At 39.0% G+C, this 23,900-nt stretch overlaps 1 protein-coding gene across 1 annotated transcript in view; it reads left to right on the top strand.

The window, feature by feature from the left end:
• The window catches only part of frem2b (FRAS1 related extracellular matrix 2b), a 46,138-nt gene extending 22,416 nt beyond the window's left edge, over positions 1 to 23,722 (top strand). The window contains exons 4-24 of the mRNA XM_072392124.1: positions 1,781 to 2,011; positions 3,585 to 3,710; positions 4,265 to 4,516; positions 10,885 to 11,034; positions 11,924 to 12,133; positions 12,244 to 12,441; positions 12,541 to 12,705; positions 12,910 to 13,092; positions 13,173 to 13,303; positions 13,429 to 13,584; positions 13,739 to 14,042; positions 14,240 to 14,371; positions 14,578 to 14,909; positions 16,971 to 17,163; positions 17,285 to 17,389; positions 17,580 to 17,707; positions 17,811 to 17,945; positions 18,588 to 18,714; positions 19,016 to 19,203; positions 19,295 to 19,441; positions 21,389 to 23,722. Of these exons, the coding sequence (XP_072248225.1) occupies positions 1,781 to 2,011; positions 3,585 to 3,710; positions 4,265 to 4,516; positions 10,885 to 11,034; positions 11,924 to 12,133; positions 12,244 to 12,441; positions 12,541 to 12,705; positions 12,910 to 13,092; positions 13,173 to 13,303; positions 13,429 to 13,584; positions 13,739 to 14,042; positions 14,240 to 14,371; positions 14,578 to 14,909; positions 16,971 to 17,163; positions 17,285 to 17,389; positions 17,580 to 17,707; positions 17,811 to 17,945; positions 18,588 to 18,714; positions 19,016 to 19,203; positions 19,295 to 19,441; positions 21,389 to 21,895 (4,100 nt within the window). The 3' untranslated portion in view covers positions 21,896 to 23,722. The remainder of the gene's footprint in view (positions 1 to 1,780; positions 2,012 to 3,584; positions 3,711 to 4,264; positions 4,517 to 10,884; positions 11,035 to 11,923; positions 12,134 to 12,243; positions 12,442 to 12,540; positions 12,706 to 12,909; positions 13,093 to 13,172; positions 13,304 to 13,428; positions 13,585 to 13,738; positions 14,043 to 14,239; positions 14,372 to 14,577; positions 14,910 to 16,970; positions 17,164 to 17,284; positions 17,390 to 17,579; positions 17,708 to 17,810; positions 17,946 to 18,587; positions 18,715 to 19,015; positions 19,204 to 19,294; positions 19,442 to 21,388) is intronic.
• The last annotated feature ends 178 nt before the right edge of the window (positions 23,723 to 23,900 follow it).

Here is a 23,900-nt window from a genome sequence, read left to right as displayed (position 1 = left end):
GTATATCTGCTCTTGCTCAGCCCCCGCTTGAGTAAACTCTAATCAGAGGATAACCCCCCCCCCTCTCCGTTCTATCGCACTGGTGGGCTTTTGCTTCACTGGTCAATTTGCACACTGAAGATGGCACCAGTTTGAAGGCTACTGTGAGTACACTTGCCATGAATCCTCAAAAAGACTATCAGGGTCATTCAATTCAGGCCTTGTTTACGTGTTCAAGACATGGAATTCAGGGGCAAGTCATAGTTTCTCCTCTCACAGCTGCTCTTTGAAGACTGCTGAGCTTTCAAGCCCCATCATGTGAGTCTGTTTTATCTCATATGCAGAGGCATTTTCCCACTATCAGTATTTGCATTTTATCAAAGAATAGAGTCACAAATAAAATAAACTCTATTCTTTAATCTACAGATTATTGAGGAATCCAGTGTACTGTGATCCAGTGATATTTGAGTATTTTTTCAGTTTCTATACAACAGTTTGTCAGTTTTAACAAAATCCAGTTTTGAGAATATAGGGGTATTTATACATATATACACTGTGTAAATGTGACAAACAAGAGGACAAAAATGACCCAACTACTTTGTAAAGACAAACAATATTACAATGTTAACTCAGCTAACTCAGGGGAGTGTTGCTCATGCACATTTTACCACAGTTGCAAACTCTCACTTTCTCAAAATGCACCATTGTCAACATTGTCTTCGAACTCAAACTTATTTGTTACAACTAATTTTGCAGTGTTTAATACATACAACATACCTGAGAAATAGATGGAAATAATCTCAGGAGTGCTAAGGTGATGTTTCCTCAGTGAGGGATTGATTAGATTAGATTAGATAGAACTTTATTGATCCCTTTGGGAGGTTTCCTCTGGGAAATTAAGATTGCAGCAGCACCATTACAGAATTTTAAAAAAAAAATAGTATAAAAATTATACATGCATATATACATATAAGGATATGCACGATAAAGACAGATGATAAAATAAAGTACTAGATTGTACTCGTGAGAAAACACACCAGTTCCCTTAGTGTAGTGTTTCTCAATTCCGGACCTCATGACCCACTGCCCTGCATGTTTTCGATGTTTCCCTCCTCCACCACAATTCACTTTTGACCATCCAGAAAGAAATAAACAATGAATTAATTATTCAGAAGAATTATGGTATTTTAATCCTTTTAACATACTGAGTTTGAACTGTACTTAGACTGACTTTTGTCCACACAAATTGTTCCTTGTGACTGTATTTTTTGACATTACAGACTTTTAATCTGCTTACAAACCATGAGTTTACCGTCTTTTCATCTCTTAAATAGATTTTTAACATGTGCACCAATCTTTAGTCTGTTTACTGCCCAAGCCCTGATGTGTGTTCTGTGGCCAGTTTTGCACAGACAATGGAGAGACTGTGTGACATTTCACTGGCTTCAGTGCCCTCGCTCAACAGGAGGCCTGCCAGAGTAACAGCTATGTTGGCTATGAGTTCCATCAAACAGCTCACATGCTGAAGGTCAGACAGTACATGTCAGCCTCGGTCCACTTCTGCCAAGACCAGGCTGACATGATAGATAATTGTTTTTTTTCCCAGCATGTTTTTTTTCAGACACTGGGGATGGAAAGTGCACCATTGCCATATATTTTGAAGTAAGTTTCCTAGTTTTACAGAGAAAGAACTGGTACAGACTAGAAATAGATGTTAATGCTTGTGTGTTTTGGGATATTTTACTGATTTGCTGATGTGACATAATTATAATCCTAAATTTTTTCCCATGTCTTTCTTAAGGTATCGGCACAAAGGACGGTACAGCAAAAAGGGACAAAGATTTCCGCGGGAAGTCTCAGAAACAGGTGCAGTTTAACCCAGGCCAGACCACAGCCACCTGGAAGGTCAGAATCCTGTCAGACAGTGAATATGAAGTGTCAGAGACATTCCAGATTGTTCTGTCTGAGCCAGTGATGGCAGCTCTTGAGTTTCCTGAGGTTGCTACTGTGGAGATCTTTGACCCCAACGATGGTGAGTAATGTAATGTTAATAAGTCCTGCCTGAAAATTTAATGTATTGTATATTTTTGTTTTTTTACTTACCTTGGGTTTTCCAAGTGGTGCTCCAGTGGATTTTGACTATTTTTTCGATACATATTGATATCATAAATTCAGATGATCAATTTAATTCTTTTTTTTTTTATTGAGTACAAATTCCCAATAAAAGCTATGTCACTGCACTGAACCAAACTTGATGAGAAATGTTGCTAAATATTAAAAGAAAAGAAAAGCGTACACATGAGAGTATTGCCTTTCCACAAATGTAGCGAAATGTTCATTATGGATATCTGGAAGAGGCACTGCTGGAAAAGAGAAAAAGGTGCTGCTGGAAACAGTTGGAGTGCAATAGAGCTGGGATAGCAAATACCAAATATGGATCCCATGGGGCTTCACTGGGTAAAAACTGAGAGTTTGCTGTAAATAATATATGCTAATTAACATGTTTAGCTAGAGCCTGTTTCTGAAAACCCCAGTCCCTGAAGGGCAATCACAAAAACTGTCAACTATCTTTTTGCAAGATATGAAATTTCATTTGTGTTGCCTCATGCCTTGAGCAAAGTGTTGTCCTATAGCCAAGTCTATTATCATAGCATTACACTGTTTATGATTACCAAAGTTTGAGTGTATATTGGCTCTCAAGGTCAAATAAACTCTGAAGACTTTATGAAAATGTATGCTGTGGTTCTCTTTTCTGAGAGCAGAAAATAGAACAGCCTGAGGCTTGCCGTCATGAATTTGTTAAAAAAGGTTTTTTCATACAAGACTGGCTAAATTAGATCAGACTGGAAGCTACTTAGAGTTAGGAACAAGATGTGGTAAATAGCCATGATATCCTATGCATTATTGGTACAGTGATTGGCGACTTGCCATCCATGCAAACTACAAAGGGAAATTTGAAAGTTGCTCTCTGAGGTTTGTGAATTTAATGACTGAAATGTTGCTAGCACTAAAACATCTGAAGAGAAGAGAGAGGTGGCTTAACATGTTTCTGCTTGCACACAAAGTTGAAACACCCTTTTGTTCAAGCAGATTAATGCAGACAAGTAACAATAAACTTATCCAATGAAACCAAGTGTATGAGAAACAGATACAATCTTTCACTCTCTCATTTTCTAAACAGCTTTATTTTTCACAAAGCATTTTTTTTCATATCCATCTGTATCAACTACCAGGCCAAAAGAGGCACTTTGTCAGCGTCATGCTGTGTAAACCAATCATGGTTGCTAAATCTGCCTCAGATAGATAATGAGTAGATGGTTGATTCTGATAAATGATATAATGGAGCCACCAGGGACAGAACTGTACTGAGAGCTATGATTGTTCCTAGTACAGAAGCTTTCCAAATAAAGGTTTTTGATGCAAAGTGTCAGATATTATTTCATGTTATTAAGCTTTTTCTTTATCTACAAAGTTCAGTTCGTGCAGTTTCACATTCAGTTATCATATTAAATTTGAACCCCATACACAAGAGATATCCTTGTACCAGAATTCAGAAAAGATTTAATGTAACAATATTCAACTTTTGTTTTTTTTTCCTCATGCAGAGTCAATGGTATTTATACCCTCAGCTGTGTACAACATAGAGGAGGACATTGGTGAGCTGCTTATCCCTGTACACAGGAGTGGAGATGTCAGTCAAGAGCTTATGGTCATATGCTACACGCAGCAAGGTAACACAATAACTTCATGTGTGGGTTGAAATCCAAGCGGTAATTAATTTCTACAGCTAGTTAGCGCTGCCAGGCATGTCTGATAGATTCCAATACTTATTACTATTCTTCCGTGAAATAAGATCTAGACAGAGGCTCAATCTGTATAACTTACATCTGAAAAGCAAATGATGAAGGCTGCCGTATTGATATATCTGGGGTGTTAATGACTTCTGGCTTAGTCTCGTCAGCTCAGTGTCTGAAAGAGTTACATTATCACCTATCTAAGCTAAGTGTAGTTTTTTCTCACATGCAGTAGTTATTCGATGCATGTGAAAAACATTTCATCTTGTGCCTTTCATCTCTGAATCTAATTGGAAAAAATTTATTATCGAAATGCTTTTGTGAACAGAAAAATGTTTTTAGGTGTCCTATTTTTAAATATAAATCGACTGTAAATTGATAGAGTGCTGTAAGTATTGTCATCAAAGAGAATAAAGGAAATCATACTTTGTGTTGGGACAGAGTTCTGGTCACTGACTTTGTTTCTGTAATTCTGTTTTTTGCCCACTCAGTTTCAGCCTCAGGCACTGTCCCCACCACAGTGCTGTCGTACTCTGATTATATTTCCAGACCTGAAGACCACCACAGCATCCTGCGTTTTGACAAGGGAGAGACAGAGAAATCCTGCCGGGTTGTGATCATTGATGACTCCTTGTATGAAGATGAAGAAAGCTTCAATGTCACCCTCAGCATGCCCATAGGGGGCCGTCTAGGCTCACAGTTTCCGACAGCCAGAATCATAATCATTCCAGATATGGATGACGGTAAGAAGCTGTTGCACTGATTGTAAGTATGCGATGAAATGCAATCAGGCTAAGAAATTATAGGGCTGTGATTGTTTTTTCACATTTTAGCATTTAAACTCCAATTCTTATTCAAGTATCCACCAAGGCTAAATTGGTCTCTCAGAGAAACTTTTACCAGATTTGAAAACCACTACTGCAGCAACAAAAAAACAAGTTGTTTTTAAAAGGTTTTGTAAAGGATGTAAACTCATCCACAGAAAAGGCAATGGGGCAGACAAACTTGAATATTTTGGTGTGAATTGGGAGCTGTATATTTTTCCCTGTGTGCGACAAAAACAGTTTGGGTGTGCGGTCCTTCCTGGTGGTAAAGAGTTTATCTCATATCTGCAGGCTCAGACTGGAGGGCCGTTAGTCTCCCATATCTTCCTGACGCCTCTTTGTTCCCCAGCACCTGACAGCCGCTCCTCACTTCTCTATATCGCTCTGACAATCTCTAGAAGCACCGCTGCCAAGCAAAGACTCTATGATTGTAGGCAGGAAACTGTGGAGCTGAAAACTCGGCATGATTGTGAAACCATCACGTTTTTCCCCATGAATCAAAAACCAATTATCAAACTAGATAATTGAAGAGACGATGCAACATTCAACTCAGAAACCATTCTGATTGTTTGCTCTGAATGATCAGAAAACCATGACCACTGGAAAATCAAGTGTTTTGTTAGAGTATGGTATTCTCATTATCCCACCTGCTCTAATTATTTAGAATCTAGAGATATATTTTATTTTATAGTACTTTAGAAGTTAATAGAACTCTGAATATGCTGCAGAAAAGGTTTGAATGTTTTCTATACAATGTGTTGGGTTTCTGCCTGAAACGGGGTTTGCTATTTTTGGTCTCTGACAATAGTCCTGCTGTTTGCACCTTTTCCCCTAGCATGAGAAATGCTGAAAAAAAAACAATTTAATAGGATCCCTTGCATGTAAAAAAAGGGCAAAAAAGGAAATTCATTAATGTCTCCTACCAAAAAAATCTATGAAAACGTCTGATAGTTTCTTATTCTCTCTCCTTTTTTTCATCTTGTGGCCAAAATTATTAAACTATCTTATGAAAATTAGTCTTTGAGGCTTTATAATCAGTTTTCAAGTCACAGTAAAGCATCAACTTTTTTACCTGGTTATTTTTCCCTACTGTTCCCATGAAACCCAAAGCAGACACTTCAAGTGTATTAATTTGACCTGCTTGAAGAAGCCTCAGGTGTAATCTGAGAGTGACCACAGGGCCTTCTGACCCCTACTGCTCCTGAGCAGCTTCCTCAACAGCTGCTGAGACTCACCTGTCAGTTATCATGGCATTCAGCCTTCCACACAAATAAGTACTACTCTGCTGCAGCTATGAAATTACACCGTCATGGTCTAATAATGTAAGTCACATGTCTTATCAACTATTACATTGGAGACTATTTACTATTGTCCTTGTGACCGTCTGTCTCAGTCACGTACTTTTGCTTTTCACTTGCACTGGAAATCAGAGAACATTTGAAAAGATAAACAAGTCAATTTAAGGTTTACTTTGGAAGCGGTAATGGTTGAGGAAACTGATTTTCTAGTGGGGCGCAGTTTCTTGGTACCTGTACATAGTTTGTTTATGTTCTTACATTTCCGCATTTTCATGGAGCTATTGAATGAAAATTATATCTGCTTTATAGAGAGTTAAGCCTGTGTGTGTGTGAATACAGATGTTCAGAACCTTCACTTGCCTGAGTAATTAATTTATCTAGTTCAAAAGGTCCATTCATCACAAGTTGAATTTGTCTGACAACCATCATTAACAGTCTACAGTCGGGTATTCTTGCTTTATCTATGATAAGGATTTCTGACCGCTGTTTGGCTACCTGTTCTCAGATATAAACACATGCACTCACAATATATATGATGCTGGTAAAGCAAGACCTCCAGTGTAAATGTAGGATTTGGTGATGGATATTGCTGCCCGCATGGGATGGTTCAATAGTAGAATGGTTCAAGAAAAATTGGCAAATTCTATCTGAGTAGACTCTGGGTCTACTCAGGGTGCTATGGCTTCCTCGCACAATCCAAAGGAATGCATGCTAAATTTGCTGGAGTAATAAACATTAATAGTTTGTCCCTGTGAAGGAGTGGCAACATCCCAGCTAGAGTCAGCAAGGATAGGCTGCAACCCCCACAACTCTGCAACAGGGTGAAGTGGATATTGAAACTGGAATAATGTTACCATCATCCACTGAAGAAATGGAAAGCGAAGAGCGAGGAGAAATAAGGTGATGTCAAGCCGTCAAATCTCCCTGAAGGAGGTGATAATAAAAAAGCTTGAGCACTGATGCTGAAGTAAATGGCAAATAGCTCTGAGGTAAGCATAACATGATTGATTTCATGTCTAAAAGAGTAGAAAGGCAGCGGAATATTCATTCCCACTTTTAGTGCAGGTATCCTGGCTAAACTCGAGGTTGTAATACAGGTTCTGTTTCTTAAGTACACATACGAAGCTTAAACAAATGGGGCCATAACATCTTTCTGTGTCATAGCTCTTCTAGAATAGCTGTCAGCTGCTGTACTGTACATGAGTCTGTGCGTGGCCAAGCGCCTGATCCTGCTTCTGGAGGTCTATAAACTGGAACTCCCCACGAAGGTTTTCTTTGCAGCTTTGCAGGGTTTGGGGCTGAAGTACTTCTTAAAAACACCGACTGCTGATTTAGTAAAGATGGATTCCAACAAAATGTCTTCTATCAAATCAAATTAACCTGAGTAGCATAATTAAATGCAGATCAGTTATGTATGAACTCCTTTCTTTGACAACACACAATCCTTGCAGCCTGTCTGTGTTTACGTGTGCAAGAAATAATGCAAGTGAAGCAAGAGGTGACATTTGTGTTATTATTGTATTCTGCTTTTCTTTCACCATAAGCTGAAGTGTACTGGTTTAATAACCATGAATGAGAGTACCATTTTACTAATTAGCACACTAATTCAACTAGCGAGGTGATGTGATCTGCTTTGCTTCGATTTAAAACCTTTAGACTGTTGCATGACACGGAAATTGATATAACAGACTTTAAAGGAGATTTGGCTACTGATCTTCCACAGAAAGGGATTTCACACATATATAGTGGAAAACAATTATTTTACATGAAAATTATTTGCAGTTTACTTTGATTTGCTACTAAAAATGAATAATCTGGAGGTAACAAACAGTTAAAAACAAACAAAAAGATCAGTTGTTGAAAACTTACAATGTGGCTGAAATAGAAATTGTTGTGATTAATGAGGCGCTAGTACATCAGCTCAGAACCTCTTATTTTTGTCTCCCTTTAAATCAGAATTACGCTTACCTTTTTTTCTGCACAGAGGTGAATCATATTGCAGCTAAAATGACCATAAGCCTACAAGCTGTCCAAGTGTTCTACGTTATCACGGACAGCTGTTATCCTTAGAATAACTGCTATTTTCCCAGTGGCAGACCGTCAAGCTGCCACATCCCTACAATTTCCATTCTGTTTTCTGCCTGTAATGGGTTTGGGTAAACTTGTCCTTTCTTGCACAGGTAATTGCTGTTTGATATTGACTCTACATCCGGGGAAATGTTTTGGTGTATGGGACTGTAAGACATGAGAATGCATGTACACCAGGAATTGACTGGTGTATTTATAGTCTTGAGTCACTTGTCTGTAAATTTCATTCTGGTTCTGAAGGTATGATTATGAGCTGCTTTAGAGATGGGCGTCATGAATCAAGGGGAAACTTGCAAACCCTGTCATTATGTCTCACCTGGATTCCCTTTCATACTGATATAAACAGATGTCCAGAGCAGTTACCCAAAAAAAGTACTGGCTTGAATCCACAGTCCTCAGACATTCAGTCAAGAGCCTGGTGTGAAAATTAAATGATGCTGTCTTAATATGCTAAAGTTTTCTGTATCAACAGTGTAGCAGCTTTATCGTTTTTTCTGTTAGAAATTAATTTTCTAGCACACAGTGGGCAGAAGAGCATTTACCAGGGCTCAGCTGAATTTCACCATAAGAGAAGCCACTTAGCTCTGTGGGAATGTCATGTAAAGTTCAGGTGAAATCAAACCGTCAGTTTGAGTTTAATGGTCCCTTTAGGGATGTCTGCGTCTCCCCCCATGTCTCCTCTTTTATTTATGTTCACACATATAAAACATAGACAATATTTACTCTTTTGGCATTGTTCTTCTGGTTATTCACAAAATGCAGCGACCAGCATAATGACTTAATAAAGAAGAAGGTGCTCCTTTTGTGTTCTCATTTCTTATTTCATATGAGAAATGATGAATCAACATTTCCATTGTTTTATCAGTAAAAACTGACTCTCTTAGAATTTCATAATTCTAGTTTCATTTTAGTCATTTTAGTTTTTAAGTAAATGGGGGCTAAGATACAGCAGAGCTAATACAAGTAATAAACAAAAGGTGTAGATGTATATAGATATATTAGTGGTGCTTTTTGTGAGTTTGTTTCAAAATAAAAATACACATTACTCAATGTTGTATGATAAGTTGATCTAAATCTGGATCATCTCCTCTTATATCCATGCAACCTTATATGTGTTTTGTGGCACCAGAGACAGCTGCTGGAGACAGTGGTTTACTTTTCAGTTAATGGGCCTGAGGACTTTGAAGCCCTCTTGTTTGTCTACTGCACAGACCTTATCTGATTACTGGACTAGTACAACAGGGTCTGAGTTCCTGGCTGCCAACCTCAGCCTTGTAGATCTGATTACTACTCCAGGTAGGGACCAAGTGCAGGCAGCCAAAACCATCTTTGTTTGGTTTTTCTGTGGGGAGAAATTCTGGCAGCTGCAACCCTCTTGATGTGGCACTTATCCCAGCCATCCACTCATGACTGATTAAAGCATAGAAGTTTTCTGCCCTTTGATTGAACTTAAGAGTAGAATTTTTTAAACCACATATATGGCTTCTTTGAAAACTGCAAGACCCTTGAATTTGCATTAAAAACACTTTTTTTCTCTTTTAAAATCTCTCTTTTCATACTGATATCAAGCTATTATCACCAAAGTAGACAACAATGAAATATTCAATGTTTTCCCAAGACTCAGATTACTTGGGGGAATAATTACATTGTGTATGATAATAGAATATTATCATACACAATATTATCATGCCAGACAATATTGCCATATTGTCTGGCAAGAATTTTTGCTGACTGTTAATCATTGTCTCCCTTTTTCCCCGCATCTGTAGTTTGGCCTCACGAGATAACACAATTATCTCTCACAACAGCATGGATTTTTTTCTTTGCATTTATCGCTCAGTTCCCTATTTTCCATTATGCCTCGTACTGTGTGATGAGAAACAGCTAAGTGCTGTTTTGTCGGTGCTTTTTTGTGGTTGCCCTGTGACTCGAGTGCTTCTTTAAGTAGGCAGGCAGGCGAACTGAAGACAGCTCAGTGAAGGCTGGGGGCAGTGTCACGTCACTCTGTAGTGCTTAGTGCCCAGCTTAACAGGACTATAAGAATGTATTAAAACCCACAGCTCTACCCATCTCCATTGCCATTCACCTAATATATTGACAATTTGATCACAGCTGTTTTCAAAAGCACAAGGATTTTACAGTTTAGTTTGGTCTCAATAGTGATAATTATTTGTTGCAGTCATGAGAATATGAGCCATTTGTTGGATAAAATTCTAACTGGATTGTTTTCAACTTTTGGCTGAGCAGCTTCTGAATCTGTTTGTAGTTGATCACACCTCTCAAAGGGAGCATACTCTGAAGTGAAAGATCTTAAATAACCATTTCACAAACAGCGTGACGTGTTAGACATCACTGAAAGCTCTTTCAAAAATGGCTCTTTAAGGGTTGAATGCAACAGTGGGTGAATTTGGCTGCAGTGGAATCTCAGCTCATAGAAACACTAATTGCAGTCAGGCAAGCCCAGGCTGGCACTTTTTGCTTTATATCCCTCAGACCTCCTGTTAGGCCTCCTGTCTGCCTCACAGACCCATCACTATCAAAGTCAGCTCCACCACCAGGCTCATCCAGAACCAGGAAATTCAGTTTTGCCCTGGGGTTGTTTTTTTGTCTATCAAACCTTGTTGCGATTCTTGAAATATCCCCAAAACATGATGCCAGGAAATTAGAAAGTGCTTTATAACGTCTTCAATTACAGTGTTGACTACCTGCTGCTGTTTCGATGGAAATGATCCCTCAGCTCTCCTGTAATTAGAGATATTCTGACGGAGTATGGTTGCTGTTAAAGATTCAACTCTGCAATTACATCAGGCATTCAAATTTCCTGTTGTAAGTGTGTTAAACTCCATCCTCCTATGTTCTTTTCTTCATCTGTTTCACTCCCTCTCCTGTTGTTGTTTCCAGAACCTGTTTTCTACTTTGGCAACATAGAATACCATGTGGATGAGAGTGATGGCTTTGTGGAGGTGCAGGTGTGGAGGACAGGGACTGATCTTTCCAAAGGAGGAACTGTCACAGTACGCTCCAAAAAGACGGATCCTGTCTCAGCTGAGGGTATGCTTCCCTGATAAACATGATTCTCTGACGCCTTCAGCTGGTTCATGCTTAGATAGATGTACACATCACAAAACAATAGGCTTAAGTCATCATCCTGCCAGTCTTTGTATTCCTGAGCTCAACTGTGCAAAAATTCCCCACTGGATATGTTGAGTGGATGACCTGAGGAATGTAAACATTGTCTTAGGTTGGGGGAAGATAAACCAGGGCTTTGCAGTTGAATCCTTGTCTTATAGGCACTAGATCTACACATTGTTGTGAAGTTAGTCAGTCTGTGGGGAAGTTTGATGAATGTATACAAATGATGCTGCATGTTAGCAGCACTTGGGACTTTAGGAGTGATTGCCATTTCCTCAAGTCTTCCCTACAGCTTTTATTATCTCTTGCCCCCAGGCAGTCATCTCCCCTTTAACCGATTCTTAACAACTCTTCTCCTGCCTGTGCTTCAACTATAAAAGTAACTAGCAACAAAACATAAGCAGCATGATAGGAATCCAAGCTCATGTTTTTATGGGTTGTAAATACATGAAAAGGCCTACGGATGAAGCTTAAGCTCTCAATACAAAGACTTGTCAAAGAAATACAGAACCTGTTTGCGCTAGGGGAGATGTCCAGTCTTTTGTCGCGCTTCTTTAATCATGAAGCAATTCAAACTGTTGATTGCTATCGGCTTTATGATGAAATATTTTGTCAGCTCGCAGTGTATGACTTTTCATTATGCTCACTGCATGAGATTCACGTACCAGTTGTGTAGTAACATGAAAACTGCTGTCAAAGTGAGATCAAGCGCTGAAGTCTGTGGGGTAATATAGCCAATATACCCCATGAACTCTCTTTGAAACACATTATTTTACACATGCCTGACCTATATTGTGTTGTGAGGCAGCCAGCGTGGATTATGTAGGGATCAGCCGGAATCTGGACTTTGCACCAGGGGTCACCATGCAGACGTTTCGCGTGACCATCTTGGATGATCTTGGTCAACCAGTACTGGAGGGACCGGAGAAGTTCGAACTGGTACTACGAATGCCTATGAATGGGATCCTCGGGGAGCCAAGCAAGACCACCATCTTCATCAATGACTCTGTTTCTGACTGTGAGTGAATATCTCGGTTGTTTTAAAAATGTATTCAAGTGATTACACAGTTTATTTAATGTTCACACTTCATTTTTTGCTTTTGACTTTTGAAAAAAAAAAAATTCTAGTGCCAAAGATGCAGTTCCGTGATGCTGTGTACGTGGGCAATGAGAACTCAGGACAGATCTCAGCCACTGTTTATCGTAGTGGTGATATCAGCTACAGGTCCACAGTGCGCTGTTACAGCAGGCAGGGAACAGCCCAGGTCATGATGGACTTCAATGAGAGGCCCAACACAGATACCTCCATCATAACTTTCTTACCAGGTGTTGTAGAAAAAACTAACTCAGGTCCCCTTGCTTAGTTTGTGTTTCTCTACTTACATAAGGATGCAAGATCATTGTAATTTACTTTATGTTTTTCAGGAGAGGTTGAAAAACCTTGTTTACTGGTACTAGTTGATGACATGGAACATGAGGAGGAGGAAGAGCTGCGTCTTGTGTTGGGAAGCCCAAAGAGTGAATCTCCATTTGGAGCATCTATTGGAAAGCAGAATGAAACCGTCATTAAGATTAAAGATTATGCAGACAGTAAGAATGCTTGGCTTTCTTGTAGTGTATTGATCCTCACAAAAGCCCTGTTTTTAATTAGTTTAGTTAGTTTTAGTCAGTTTTAGTCAAATTAGATCAGCTTTACCATTGTGTCTTTTATGTTACTGACATAGGTATATATGTGGTATACTTGTAATGCTACGTTTCATTAGTATGATGAAAACACTTTACATGCTTTCACAGGGCCTATTATTAGTTTTAGAGAGACCAAATTCAGTGTGAATGAACCAAAGGAAAATGGCCAAGTCTCTGTGGTGAAGATCCCGGTTTCACGTGTTGGAGACACCTCCAAGGTCTCTATTGTCCGAGTTCACACCAAAGATGGATCTGCTACCTCTGGCGAGGACTACCATCCCATATCTGAAGGTAAATAATACTACTAGTCTTTCCAATCTGAAATTTTCTGAAAAAGATATTTGTTGAATGACTCTACTTTTTCTCTGTAGAAATTGTGTTCAAACAGGGTGACACAGAGCACTATGTGGAGGTGGAGGTTTTATATGACGGTATTAGAGAAATGAGGGAGGCTTTCACTGTCCACCTAAGGCCTGATGAAAACATGGTTGCAGAAACAAAGGTGAAAGTTATCTATATTTGTATACAATTCACTTCTTAATTGCATAAATGACAGAATTCCACATTAAATAAGCTATTTGTTCACCTTTAATATCTTTTTAATTGTGCTTGTTTGTTGATCAACAGATGAGCAAAGCAATCATTTATATAGAAGAAACCAACAGCATGGCAGATGTGACGTTTCCCTCAGTACCAAGAGTGGTTTCTTTGTTGTATTATGACGACATCGACAGAGCCAGGGTCTCTTTGCCTGTGGCTGGATACCCTGTCATATGTGTCACTGTAAGTCCCAACTAATAAAAAACAAGTGAACAATAAATACTTATTGCATATCTGTCATTGATCCGCAAATGATTCATTCAAAAAGGTTCTGTTTGTCATAAGTCCAGTTTCAAACAGGTTAATTTCTCTCACAAGTGTGTCCTCACTTTTCCAGGCCTGTAACCCCAAGTATCCAGATTATGACAAAACAGGCTCCATCTGTGTGAGTGAGAACATCAACAACACGCTAACTCGGTATCGCTGGCTTGTTAGCGCCCCCACTGGCCGGGACGGTGTCACCAGCCCAATGAGGGAAGCTGACTTTGACACGTTCTTCACCTCCTCCAAACTCATAACTTTGGACTCAGTCTATTTCCAGGCTGGCTCCAGGGTCCAGTGTGCTGCAAGGGCTGTGAACTCTAATGGGGATGAAGGTCTAGAACTTAGTAGCCCCATAGTGTCAATCAGCACAGAAGAGGGTGAGTTCAGCCCATATCTTGACTTCAGCTATTTTATCTCTTTTATGGAACTCCCTCAATACAATAAGCAGCTGCTGAATCATTTTGTATTCCATTACCATAGCGTTAGTCCTTCCTTTTTCCTCACTCTAAGAATACTGAATTGTCTTTGGAGAAATATTTGGGAATTTTACATGGTTTTGTATGCGTGTTTGCAGGAATGTGTCATCCTCGTGTTGTAGGCACAGTGGGGGCCGAGCCCTTCTCTGCCAAGTTGAAGTACAGCGGAGCTGAGGATACAGACCACCCCAACCTTATCAAATTAACTGTCACTATGCCTCATATTGATGGTGAGAATGTAGATTTAAAGTTCTGAACATTTTTAATCACTAAACTTGTAAGAGGCTTGTAAACCTAAAGAATGGGGGCTTCATTTGTTACTGACGTGTCACTCATCAAACAAATTATTTTAATCAGAAGTCGCTTTATTTGGTTAATCCTTTATTGTTTATCTAATACATTCCCTTCTATACCTGCTGTTTTTATCCTCCCACAGGAATGTTGCCTGTTGTGTCTACCCGCCCCCTGTCTAATTTTGAGTTGACACTTAGCCCTGATGGGACCCGTGTTGGCCAACATCGCTGCTCCAATTTGTTGGACTACAGTGAGGTCAAGACCCGTTACGGCTTTCTTACTGAAGCGACCAAAAATCCAGAAGTGATTGGCAAGAGTGTGCCTTACCAATACAGCATTTCCCTTAGGGGATCTAGTACACTACGATTCTATAGAAATCTTAACTTGGAGGCTTGTTTGTGGGAATTCACCAGCTTCTATGACATGTCTGAACTGCTCAGTGACTGTGGAGGCACCATCGGGACTGATGGACAGGTAAAAAGCCCTACTTTTGAGCTTCAGTACACCTTTGACCCCTTTTCTCATCCCTAGTCCTGAGTGCAACAATTGAGCTAAAAAAAATCTGTGGAAGTCCTTGATAGGAACATTGATCCAGCACATTTAAAAATCTAGATTTTTTCCAGTCTTCCTTTTACAGTCATATTACAAATTTTGCTTGCCAACCTAAAGTAAATACCTGTCTGTAAATTTGTCTGTAGACTTGTGTTATCCTCTGCCGTAAAGTCTAACCCAACTCCTGCCCCCTTTAGTTTCTGGTAGGACAAGTTTATTTGTCTTGTCAAAGTGAGAAGTCAATCGCCAGCAACCAAATAAAAATCCCTGTTGGTCTTTTTTGCCCCATACACAATGCGTTCTTTGCAGCAGGATATTTTACATATGATGCTGGAAGGAGATGTCTTGCCTTCTGGCACACATGCCTTACAGCCTTCAACATTTGCATTCATCTTGGAAACTTGCTCCGAGTTCCCATTGAGTTAATTAAAGTAGAGAGTTGATAAAAAAAAATTTAAAAAAAAATAACTTTGGACTTGAAGACTGTAGGGAGCACATCACGGTGGACACTTAAACCGCAATTCCTTACTGAGGATTTTTAATTCAAGCCCTAAAGCACTGGCAAATGTATTTGGACTTCTTATGCCTGTAAGAGTGTACATGTTTCTTGGTTTTCCATTATGATATGAGATTCTCATTTAACATAGCTCCAGGTTAATTTAATAACAAAGGTATCACCCAGGTGATAAGTGGAACAAGTGGAACTTTGTTGCCTGTAACTGCATACTATAAATATAAATGTGGCAGTGATAAACTTGTCTTGACAAGTAAGCAGTCTACTGCAATCAGTATTTCTACCTCAGCAGCTTGTAATACCTTACAATCAAAAATCAAATAATAAACAAACATGATGCATGCAATACACAGTAATTAGTGGTCATGTTGATTGTGTTTCTCTCCATAGATTAGTGATCACATTGTTGTGGAAAAGCGCTTTGAGTGGTCATCTAGACTAGAAAAGCGCCATACAAGTACAGTCCAATTACCATTTACCAATGATATCTTTGACCAGAGACAATCCAGGTTAAAGATTAGTTTTTTTAAAAGATTAACTGCACCTTTTCATTAAGGGAGGGAAATTATATACATTCAGCTTCTCAATTATTGCTCAAAAGTAGCTGTGTAGAGTGACGCTTCAGAGATTCAGGATCCGCAAGACAGGATCAACAGAAAAAGGAACAGCCTTTGTTTGTGGTTGCCCTGTGACCCAAGTGCTTCTCTAAGTGGGCAGGCAGACTAACTGAAGACAACTCAGTGGATACTGGGGGCAGTGTCACGTCACCCTGTAGAGCTTAGTGCCCAACTTAACAGGACCGTAGGAATCTATTAAAACCCAGCAGGATGTGTCAGAGGTCCATTCAGCAAATCATTTGCTTGAGCTCTCAGTGCCCAGAGGCATAGGCACGTCTCCACATGAACACAAAGCCAGTGCAGGCAGGTACCTCTCATAGGTTAGAGGAGAGTGCAGATACCAGAGAGCGCTCACCCAGAGGACTTTGACCATTTTAGGAAAAAATTATTTTGAATAGCAAAGCGTTTAACATAAAAGCCACACATTGTTAGTAGTAGTGATTTAAAAAAGAAAAAACAATACATACCTTTATCTGTAATAGTAGGAGTCCTTACCCAACCCTATACGGAATGCAATGAATGTTTGTACTATAGATCATCAGTGACCTTATTGATGACAACTTAAAGGAGAATTATTGGCATAACTTTATGGTAAAGTGTGATTTAAGTTCCCTAAACTATGTATCGCAAGGCCCCATAAATCTGATGATCGAATTAAATGCTGTTTAGAACAGGACCCAAATTAGGCATGACGGTAAAATGTGTTTTTTTTTTGTATATTTTAGTTGTGAGGCTTATGTTTATTCCGTCCAGGATGTCCTTGTGTTTTTGTCCTCGTATCTCAAAACAAAGGACTAGCTTTGTAAGTGAAGTTTTAATGGAATTCACACACTGTGGTGTTTTTCACTGCAGGTGCTGAATCTCATCCAGTCCTACGTGACCCTACGAGTCCCACTACATGTGTCGTATGTCTTTCATTCCCCTGTTGGAGCAGGAGGTTGGCAGCACTTTGACTTACAATCAGAGCTCAGGCTCACTTTTGTGTACGACACTGCCATCCTGTGGAGGGATGGTATCGGTAGCCCACCAGAGGCTGAACTACAAGGCAAGATTTGTACAGTGATTTGGTTAAAGACATGTACATTTTTGTAATGATCCCCAGATGGGGATTGGGATAGGAATTGATTATTTATAAGTTAGGCAATTAAAGTAGTTTGTCTTTGCAGGTGCCCTTTACCCAACCAGCATGCGTATAAATGGCCAAGGACAACTAGTGGTCAACTTCCGCACAGAGGCTCGATTTAGAGGCCTGTTTGTGTTTGGACACCCAGGTACAGCATGTCAGTTTAACGTGATAAATCAGGCTGCCTTTTGGTGTCCTATCAATTTGGTTAGAGGTTAAACTAAACAAAATACATTTTTACCCATGTTTTATTGTTAGTTGTTATGCATTGTTTTAGTCTACATGGGTGTAACTTTTGCTCAGGCGCAGATACTTTAACTGATGTATTGTTAAATCAGCTTCATCGCTCACCTCCATGGTCATGTGTCCGGACCATCCTGGTTTAACCTTTAACCTCAGCCTTGTGAGGAATGAGCCAACCTACAGCCAGCCCATTCAACAGTGGACTTTCATCTCAGATTTTGCTGTGAGAAGATGCTATGTTTATTAGATACAGTTTAAATGTAGAAATTGTTGGGGTTTTTTTTCATAATACACTTGATTCCTACAAAACATCATTTTTCTTATAGGTACGGGACTATTCTGGCATGTACACAGTGAAGCTGATCCCATGCACTTCCCCTCCAAGCCTAGAGTACACTATCCCTCCTGTCTGCAATCCAAGGGAGCCTCTCACCTTTGATCTGGATATCCGGTTTCAGCAGGTGATTTTCCCCTGTCTAAAAAATTAAGTGTAAGGCAGGAAACTTTATTTAAAACTATATTTAGCAAGTTATTTCAGCTTGGCTTTTTTTTTTCTTGCCATTGACTCTGCTTGACTGGTGGTCTGGAACAATCTCAGCAAACATGATTCAGGAAGCTTGATATCCTAAAACCATGTCACAGAGCCTGGCATTCACAACATTTGCATACACTTTTATGAACAAAGGATAAATACAGGAAGGGACTGTTGGGGGAGGATAGATAAGCTCCAAATTCACTCCAATGCATTCCAAAAATACACTGAACACAAAGCAAATAAAATGATGAAGCATGATGAATGCATGGCACAGGCTGAAGTTGTAAGCAGCTAAACTGAGAGGAACTTGTACTTAACACTGATTCTGTCCTCTGTGGAGACTGTAAAATTTTAATTGAAATTAAATTTAGATTCTGCTTTTTGCCCATTTAGTTCTACTGTATGTTTACTGCAGTGTCACTGCTGGTGCTGATAACATCTTATCATCCCAGGATCAAAACACTGTATTCATGGCAAAGCTGTCCAATCTAGAAAGTATTTCACTGACAGTTAACTATGATGAGGAAGACACGAGGAAGAAATTCTCACATTTTGTTTGCAATTCTAGGTTAGCGACCCGGTAGCTGCTGAGTTCAGTCTGAATACGCAAATGATCTTACTGACTAAGCGGACTCTCTGGCTCTCAGATGGCTCCATGGGCTTTGGACAGGAGAGTGACACTGCTTTCTCTCAAGGTAGGAGAACAGCACTCAGTCATAAAATACCAACTATCATTAAAATTGTGTGAATTAAAACAAAAAAACTATTAAAAACTCGAAGGCATTGTCCAAGTGAGCATAGGAATATTTTGTTATCAAGCCAAAGAAAGTAATTGTAGCAGGGCTTTTTAGTTTTCTGTCATTATTGTAAAATAGCAAATAATTATTATTATGCTGTATTTATCAGTGGACATAAAACTATTAACATAAAACCAAAAGTTTGGGTATGTGTAATATTTGTCTCGCCATGTTGAAAGCTAACCTCCTCTTTTCTCAGGGGATATGATTTATGTCAGAGTGATGGTGGATCCAGTACAGAACTTGGGCGACTCCTTTATTTGTAACATAGAGAAAGTGTTCCTGTGCACTGGAGCTGATGGATATGTTCCTAAATACAACCCAAACAACTTTGAGTTTGGCTGTCTGGCTGATGCTCCGTCACTACTTTACAGATTCAAAATTATTGTAAGTAAAAAAGGATTCCTTGTATCATGTAACGTGGTCTTTTATGCATTCACACCTCATTATTCTTTCCAATTTGATTTTGTCTCTCCAGGATAAAGCCCAACCAGAGACCCAGGCCCGCTCATTTGGTAATGTAGCCTTTAATGCCCTCTTGGCAGTTGATGACCCTGGAGCTTTAGCTCTGGTGAGACAACCTGGAGCAGATGGTTTTAGCCTGGATTCTGCAGCTCTCTTCCAGGTCAGTATAAAGGTCAACCAGAGTGAACTTATTCAGTACACATCCTCACAAATTTCTTATTTACATATTTTGAAAAATCTCTAATGGTCTGCAGTGGTTATTTTATTCATTTCATACTTAATCCAGCCATGTAGGTTTTATGGAATTGGTGTGATAATAACTTTCCTTAATGTGGAAAGCAAGTAAGAATCTACACAACTCAAAGTGACCACAGGATATATTTTTTCCACTGCAGTTTTCCTTTTCCTTTTGAGAAGCTGAGGGAAAAAAAGATTCACTGACCAATCAGTTTCTGTGCTCCTGTGGTAAGATTCCTGACTGAGCAATCCTCTCACCGTGTAGGTGGGCTTTTCTATGAAGTCCAACACGACTCACAATCTCAGCATTTTGTCTCGAGTATATTGCTTCTTCTTGTCTATCTTTCTGTTTCTTGGCTGGTTGAGAGGAAAAGAATCATTAGGTCTGCAAGCAGGAAATATTTAGCAAGGACTTTTGGGATTTTGTACAAAGTTGTACAATGTTTGGATGTACTGTTGTTATGATCCATGGTTTGAAGAGGTGGAGGAGTAGGACTCAAACACAGGACCAAGAGGCAAGAGGCAGACAGGTGGTGAAACTAACAAAAGGTGCTTCCTTTGTAGGGGACACAAAGTACAAAACTTTTAAAATGATAGTAATAAATGAATGCATCAGGAAACATTAAGTATTATCAATCTGTGAGAAGGAATTAGATTAGAATTAGAGAAGGAGAATTAAAATTGAATTATTTGGACAATATGAAACTGTTCATCATAATGGAGAATTTTATTTTTATTTTGTTACTGAGTTCAGTACTGAGGCTTTAACATGAAATGGTGTCCTTGTCCTAAAAATAACTTTATGTCATATATGTTCTAAAGGAGACAATATTGCCCTTTAAGGACTCTTCCCTTTTCTTTGGTGTTCTAGCTTTTATTGTGCATGTAAAATGTTAGCAGAGCTAAAGGGCACTGGTAGTCCACACCAAAGAGAGGTATTCTTTTCCACGAAAAATACTGTTCCTGAACTGTTTTAAATGCCCTGTTATCAGTCCTGCTTTTTCTTTTTATTCCATTCCTTGTCAGTGTCATCATTTAACACATATGCACAGTTCCTGCCATGGTTAGTGTGGTACCCTGTCAACAAAAGAGCAGCTGCCTGATATGGATTCCCCTCACTGTGCATGAAGATAAAGGTTATGAGTTTGTGCTTTGTGTAACGTAGTGAATTCTGTAGGGGTCTCTCCCTGTTCGAGTTAAAGCCAGTTACAGTTTGTCATTTTCACCAAGCCAGCTCACCGGTCGGGTCATTTTGGGAAGAGATCTTTGAAGTTCTGGTGTACAATATTTAAATGTTAAAACAGAAGCAAAAAGCAGCTTCCTTTGTGAAAACCTTAGTGAAGTATTGATGTTTTTACCAGAAAGCGCAGCTTCTGTCCATCTACATGCCTCATATTTCCTGCTCTTAAGATCTTTCCATTGTGTTTATACACACTTTTGGAGCTAAGTTTAGGCTCTTCCTCAACTGAATAATTCATCTTCTTCAGTTAAAAAGACTCCAGTGAAGAAAAAGAAATGATCTGAATCCTTATAGATTTATTTTTACTTAGATATAGAAATCTCTAGGATGAACTGCTTGTTGGGCTGCACTTTTGGCTTTGGCACAGTGGTTTTTGGATATAGGCTCTGCTGCTCTAGTACAACACCCATGGTTTTTACTTTGATTGCACATTTCACCTTAAAAAAATTTAGCATCTCAGGCAGAGGGGGAGTGCAGCAGCAATATACCATCTGAGAAATGCTTTTTCAACATAAAGTATGTAAACCTATTCCTGTAAACCCTCTATAATAATAATAATAATAATAATGAACCTGTGAATGAACATAGTATGAACTTTCTAAACAATATGTGTTGTGTTGCCCATGCCAGGTGGCAGCAGGGAGAGAGTGGTTCATACACACCATCTACACTGTCCGCTCCCGGGACAATGCTAACCGTGGCATAGGGAAGAGAAGCCTGGAATACCATGTGATGAGCCAGCACACTAATTCTCTTCCAAAGAGTCAAGTTCGCACCAGAAGATCAACCAGTGATGTGCCAGACATAATAGACGAGATCGGTGTTAATAATAACCGTGGCACTAACATCTTGCACATCGCGCTGGACCGCAGCAGCCAGCGCAAGACAAGTCCAGAGAGGGAAATCTTCCATCAAGGAGGAAATATTCCCCGTGAGCTCAACCAGAAAGATGGTGATGACAGAATGGTGTTGATCATTGGCATCTTTGTTGGATTGCTCCTCACTGTGCTCCTCATTATAGTGTTGGTGTTACTAGTACGGTCTAAGCAGGAGAAGAAAGAAGTACCCAGGAACCCCAGCCGCGCAGAGCCAATGATGACGCAAGGCCTCAGAAACAGTGACAGTTCTGAGGTCTAACAAACTGATGACTGAGCGATTTAGTTGATATTTTTATTTTGTTTTGCAAGTGCCTCACATTTAGCTAAAGATTGTGTGAAGCAACACAAACAACAAAAGCTTTCTTTCTATTCAGAGAACTACTTGAAATACTACATCGCTTCCACCGCCAGGGAGTGGTCTGGACACTGAGTCGGAGATGGACATTGTTAGGAGCTTGTCAAGTTGTCAGTACTCATCTACTTCTGTTGATTGGCTTTTGATGCCAGTTTATCCAAAAAGGTGTTAACATGTTTCTAAAGGTGCTACAGGAGATCCCTCTTAACTTGAATGGCATTGGCTGTTTTGCTGAGGTAGTCAAGAGATGCGGGATATTTTGCTCACTGTTGTAGTTCTTAATGACAGGCTTTGTAAGATCAAGTGCATCAAGACACTGTCAGTGGTTTGCTTACATAAAATCTGTCTGTTGTTATTGATAATACGTTCGATTCAATGTGTGCCTAAGAAGTTCACGAAATTTTGAGATTTTATTATGTAAAATGTTTGTCCTATGTGTGATCTGTAAAACATCAACAAAAAAAATCATTTGAATAGATATTGTTTCCTGTGCCTTTGATTTTGCATGCATTTAATTTTGTGTCTTATAAAGTCAAAATGATGTTCTAAATCGGATTTGTGACAAATGTGTCAGATTTGCTGTGTTTCCACCAGTTTGTATTTTACTGTACACATCAGTATTTATCTGCAGTTAACTGTTATTGTTACATTTAGCCTAATATTGAGTTGTTGAAACACTGTATGACTCCACGACTTTGTGATTGACTGATGGCACTAAATTAAATAAGAGAATAACTTTTCTACAAGAGGAGTACTACTGAAGCAACTTTTAAGACAGCTGGTCTGCAATGTACAGCATAGTAAAGTAATGGCTCATGATCCAATATTTCTAAGCTGAACCATTTTCAATCACCAGGTTTACTTAACTTCTAAGAGTTGACTAGTGGAGTTTTGTAGAGAGAGTGACTTAATAGTGGCTTCATCCCTTTTCACAACATGGCTTTGTGATGATTGTGCTGTTTTCGCATTTCACACTAAAGGAATTCAAGGTTTTACCTTAAATCATCATCGTTCCTGTCAGAGATTCTCTCCATGATTCATTAGTATTAGATATATTAAGTTATTTTTCAGTGCAGTGTTACTTTAGCAAAATTCCTGTATCACATTGCCTCTTGCATTTTAAACCTTTCTTTCTCAAACTGTGCAACACACCTGCCATTATGATATGTTTGCGTTGAATAATGATTTTGCCGTGTTTTCATTAAAACATTGTGCCCACGAGATGACACTTTCAACAAGCTCTCATTTATCAGTGTTCTTTTGCCTCGTGTCCAGGCACCAGATTGCCACAAAATCTGATTACCTCTTCATCCTATAATAAACACTAACTTCATTATCTACTTTATAAATGTTTGGCCAATTTGCAATTTCATTTTGAGACTGAAAACAATTCTATGCAACTTGTGATATAATACGTTCATTAAATGTTACCCCAAGAATGTTTTTTTTCAGTGCACAATCTGCTTGCTTATCTAGATTTGACCTTGTATCTATGTATTGTGGTTTTTTAATTTTTTTTTTTACTACGCTCTAATGCTTTGAGTGTATTCTGGGGGGTTTACGCACATTTATGTATGTATGTAGATACATATACAGTATATTGCATAAGATTATATCATTTGGATGTTTTGGGAATGATTACTGTTAAAAATGCTTACTGTATGTGCTGTATTTGTAACATAGACCATAAGCACAACATGGTCTGCAAATAAAAAAAAAAAGTTTTTTTAAAGAAAACTGAAATGTTATTAGTAATTTTTATTCATCTTATGACAATTAAACCTAAACTAATATGTTGCTGTACTGTGACAACGTACAGTTTCTTCATCACTACAATCAGGGATTAAGATTGATCTTCAAATTTAAATGAAAAACAGGTCAAATTCCTTTCTGAGCAAATTAAACATGA

This window comes from Leuresthes tenuis, unplaced genomic scaffold (genome assembly GCF_036924035.1).
Source record: "Leuresthes tenuis unplaced genomic scaffold, fLeuTen1.0.hap1 SCAF_9, whole genome shotgun sequence".
NCBI classification, from domain to species: domain Eukaryota; kingdom Metazoa; phylum Chordata; class Actinopteri; order Atheriniformes; family Atherinopsidae; genus Leuresthes; species Leuresthes tenuis.
The sequence above is the reverse complement of the archived record's forward strand: the minus strand, read 5'-3'. Positions and strand labels throughout refer to the sequence as shown.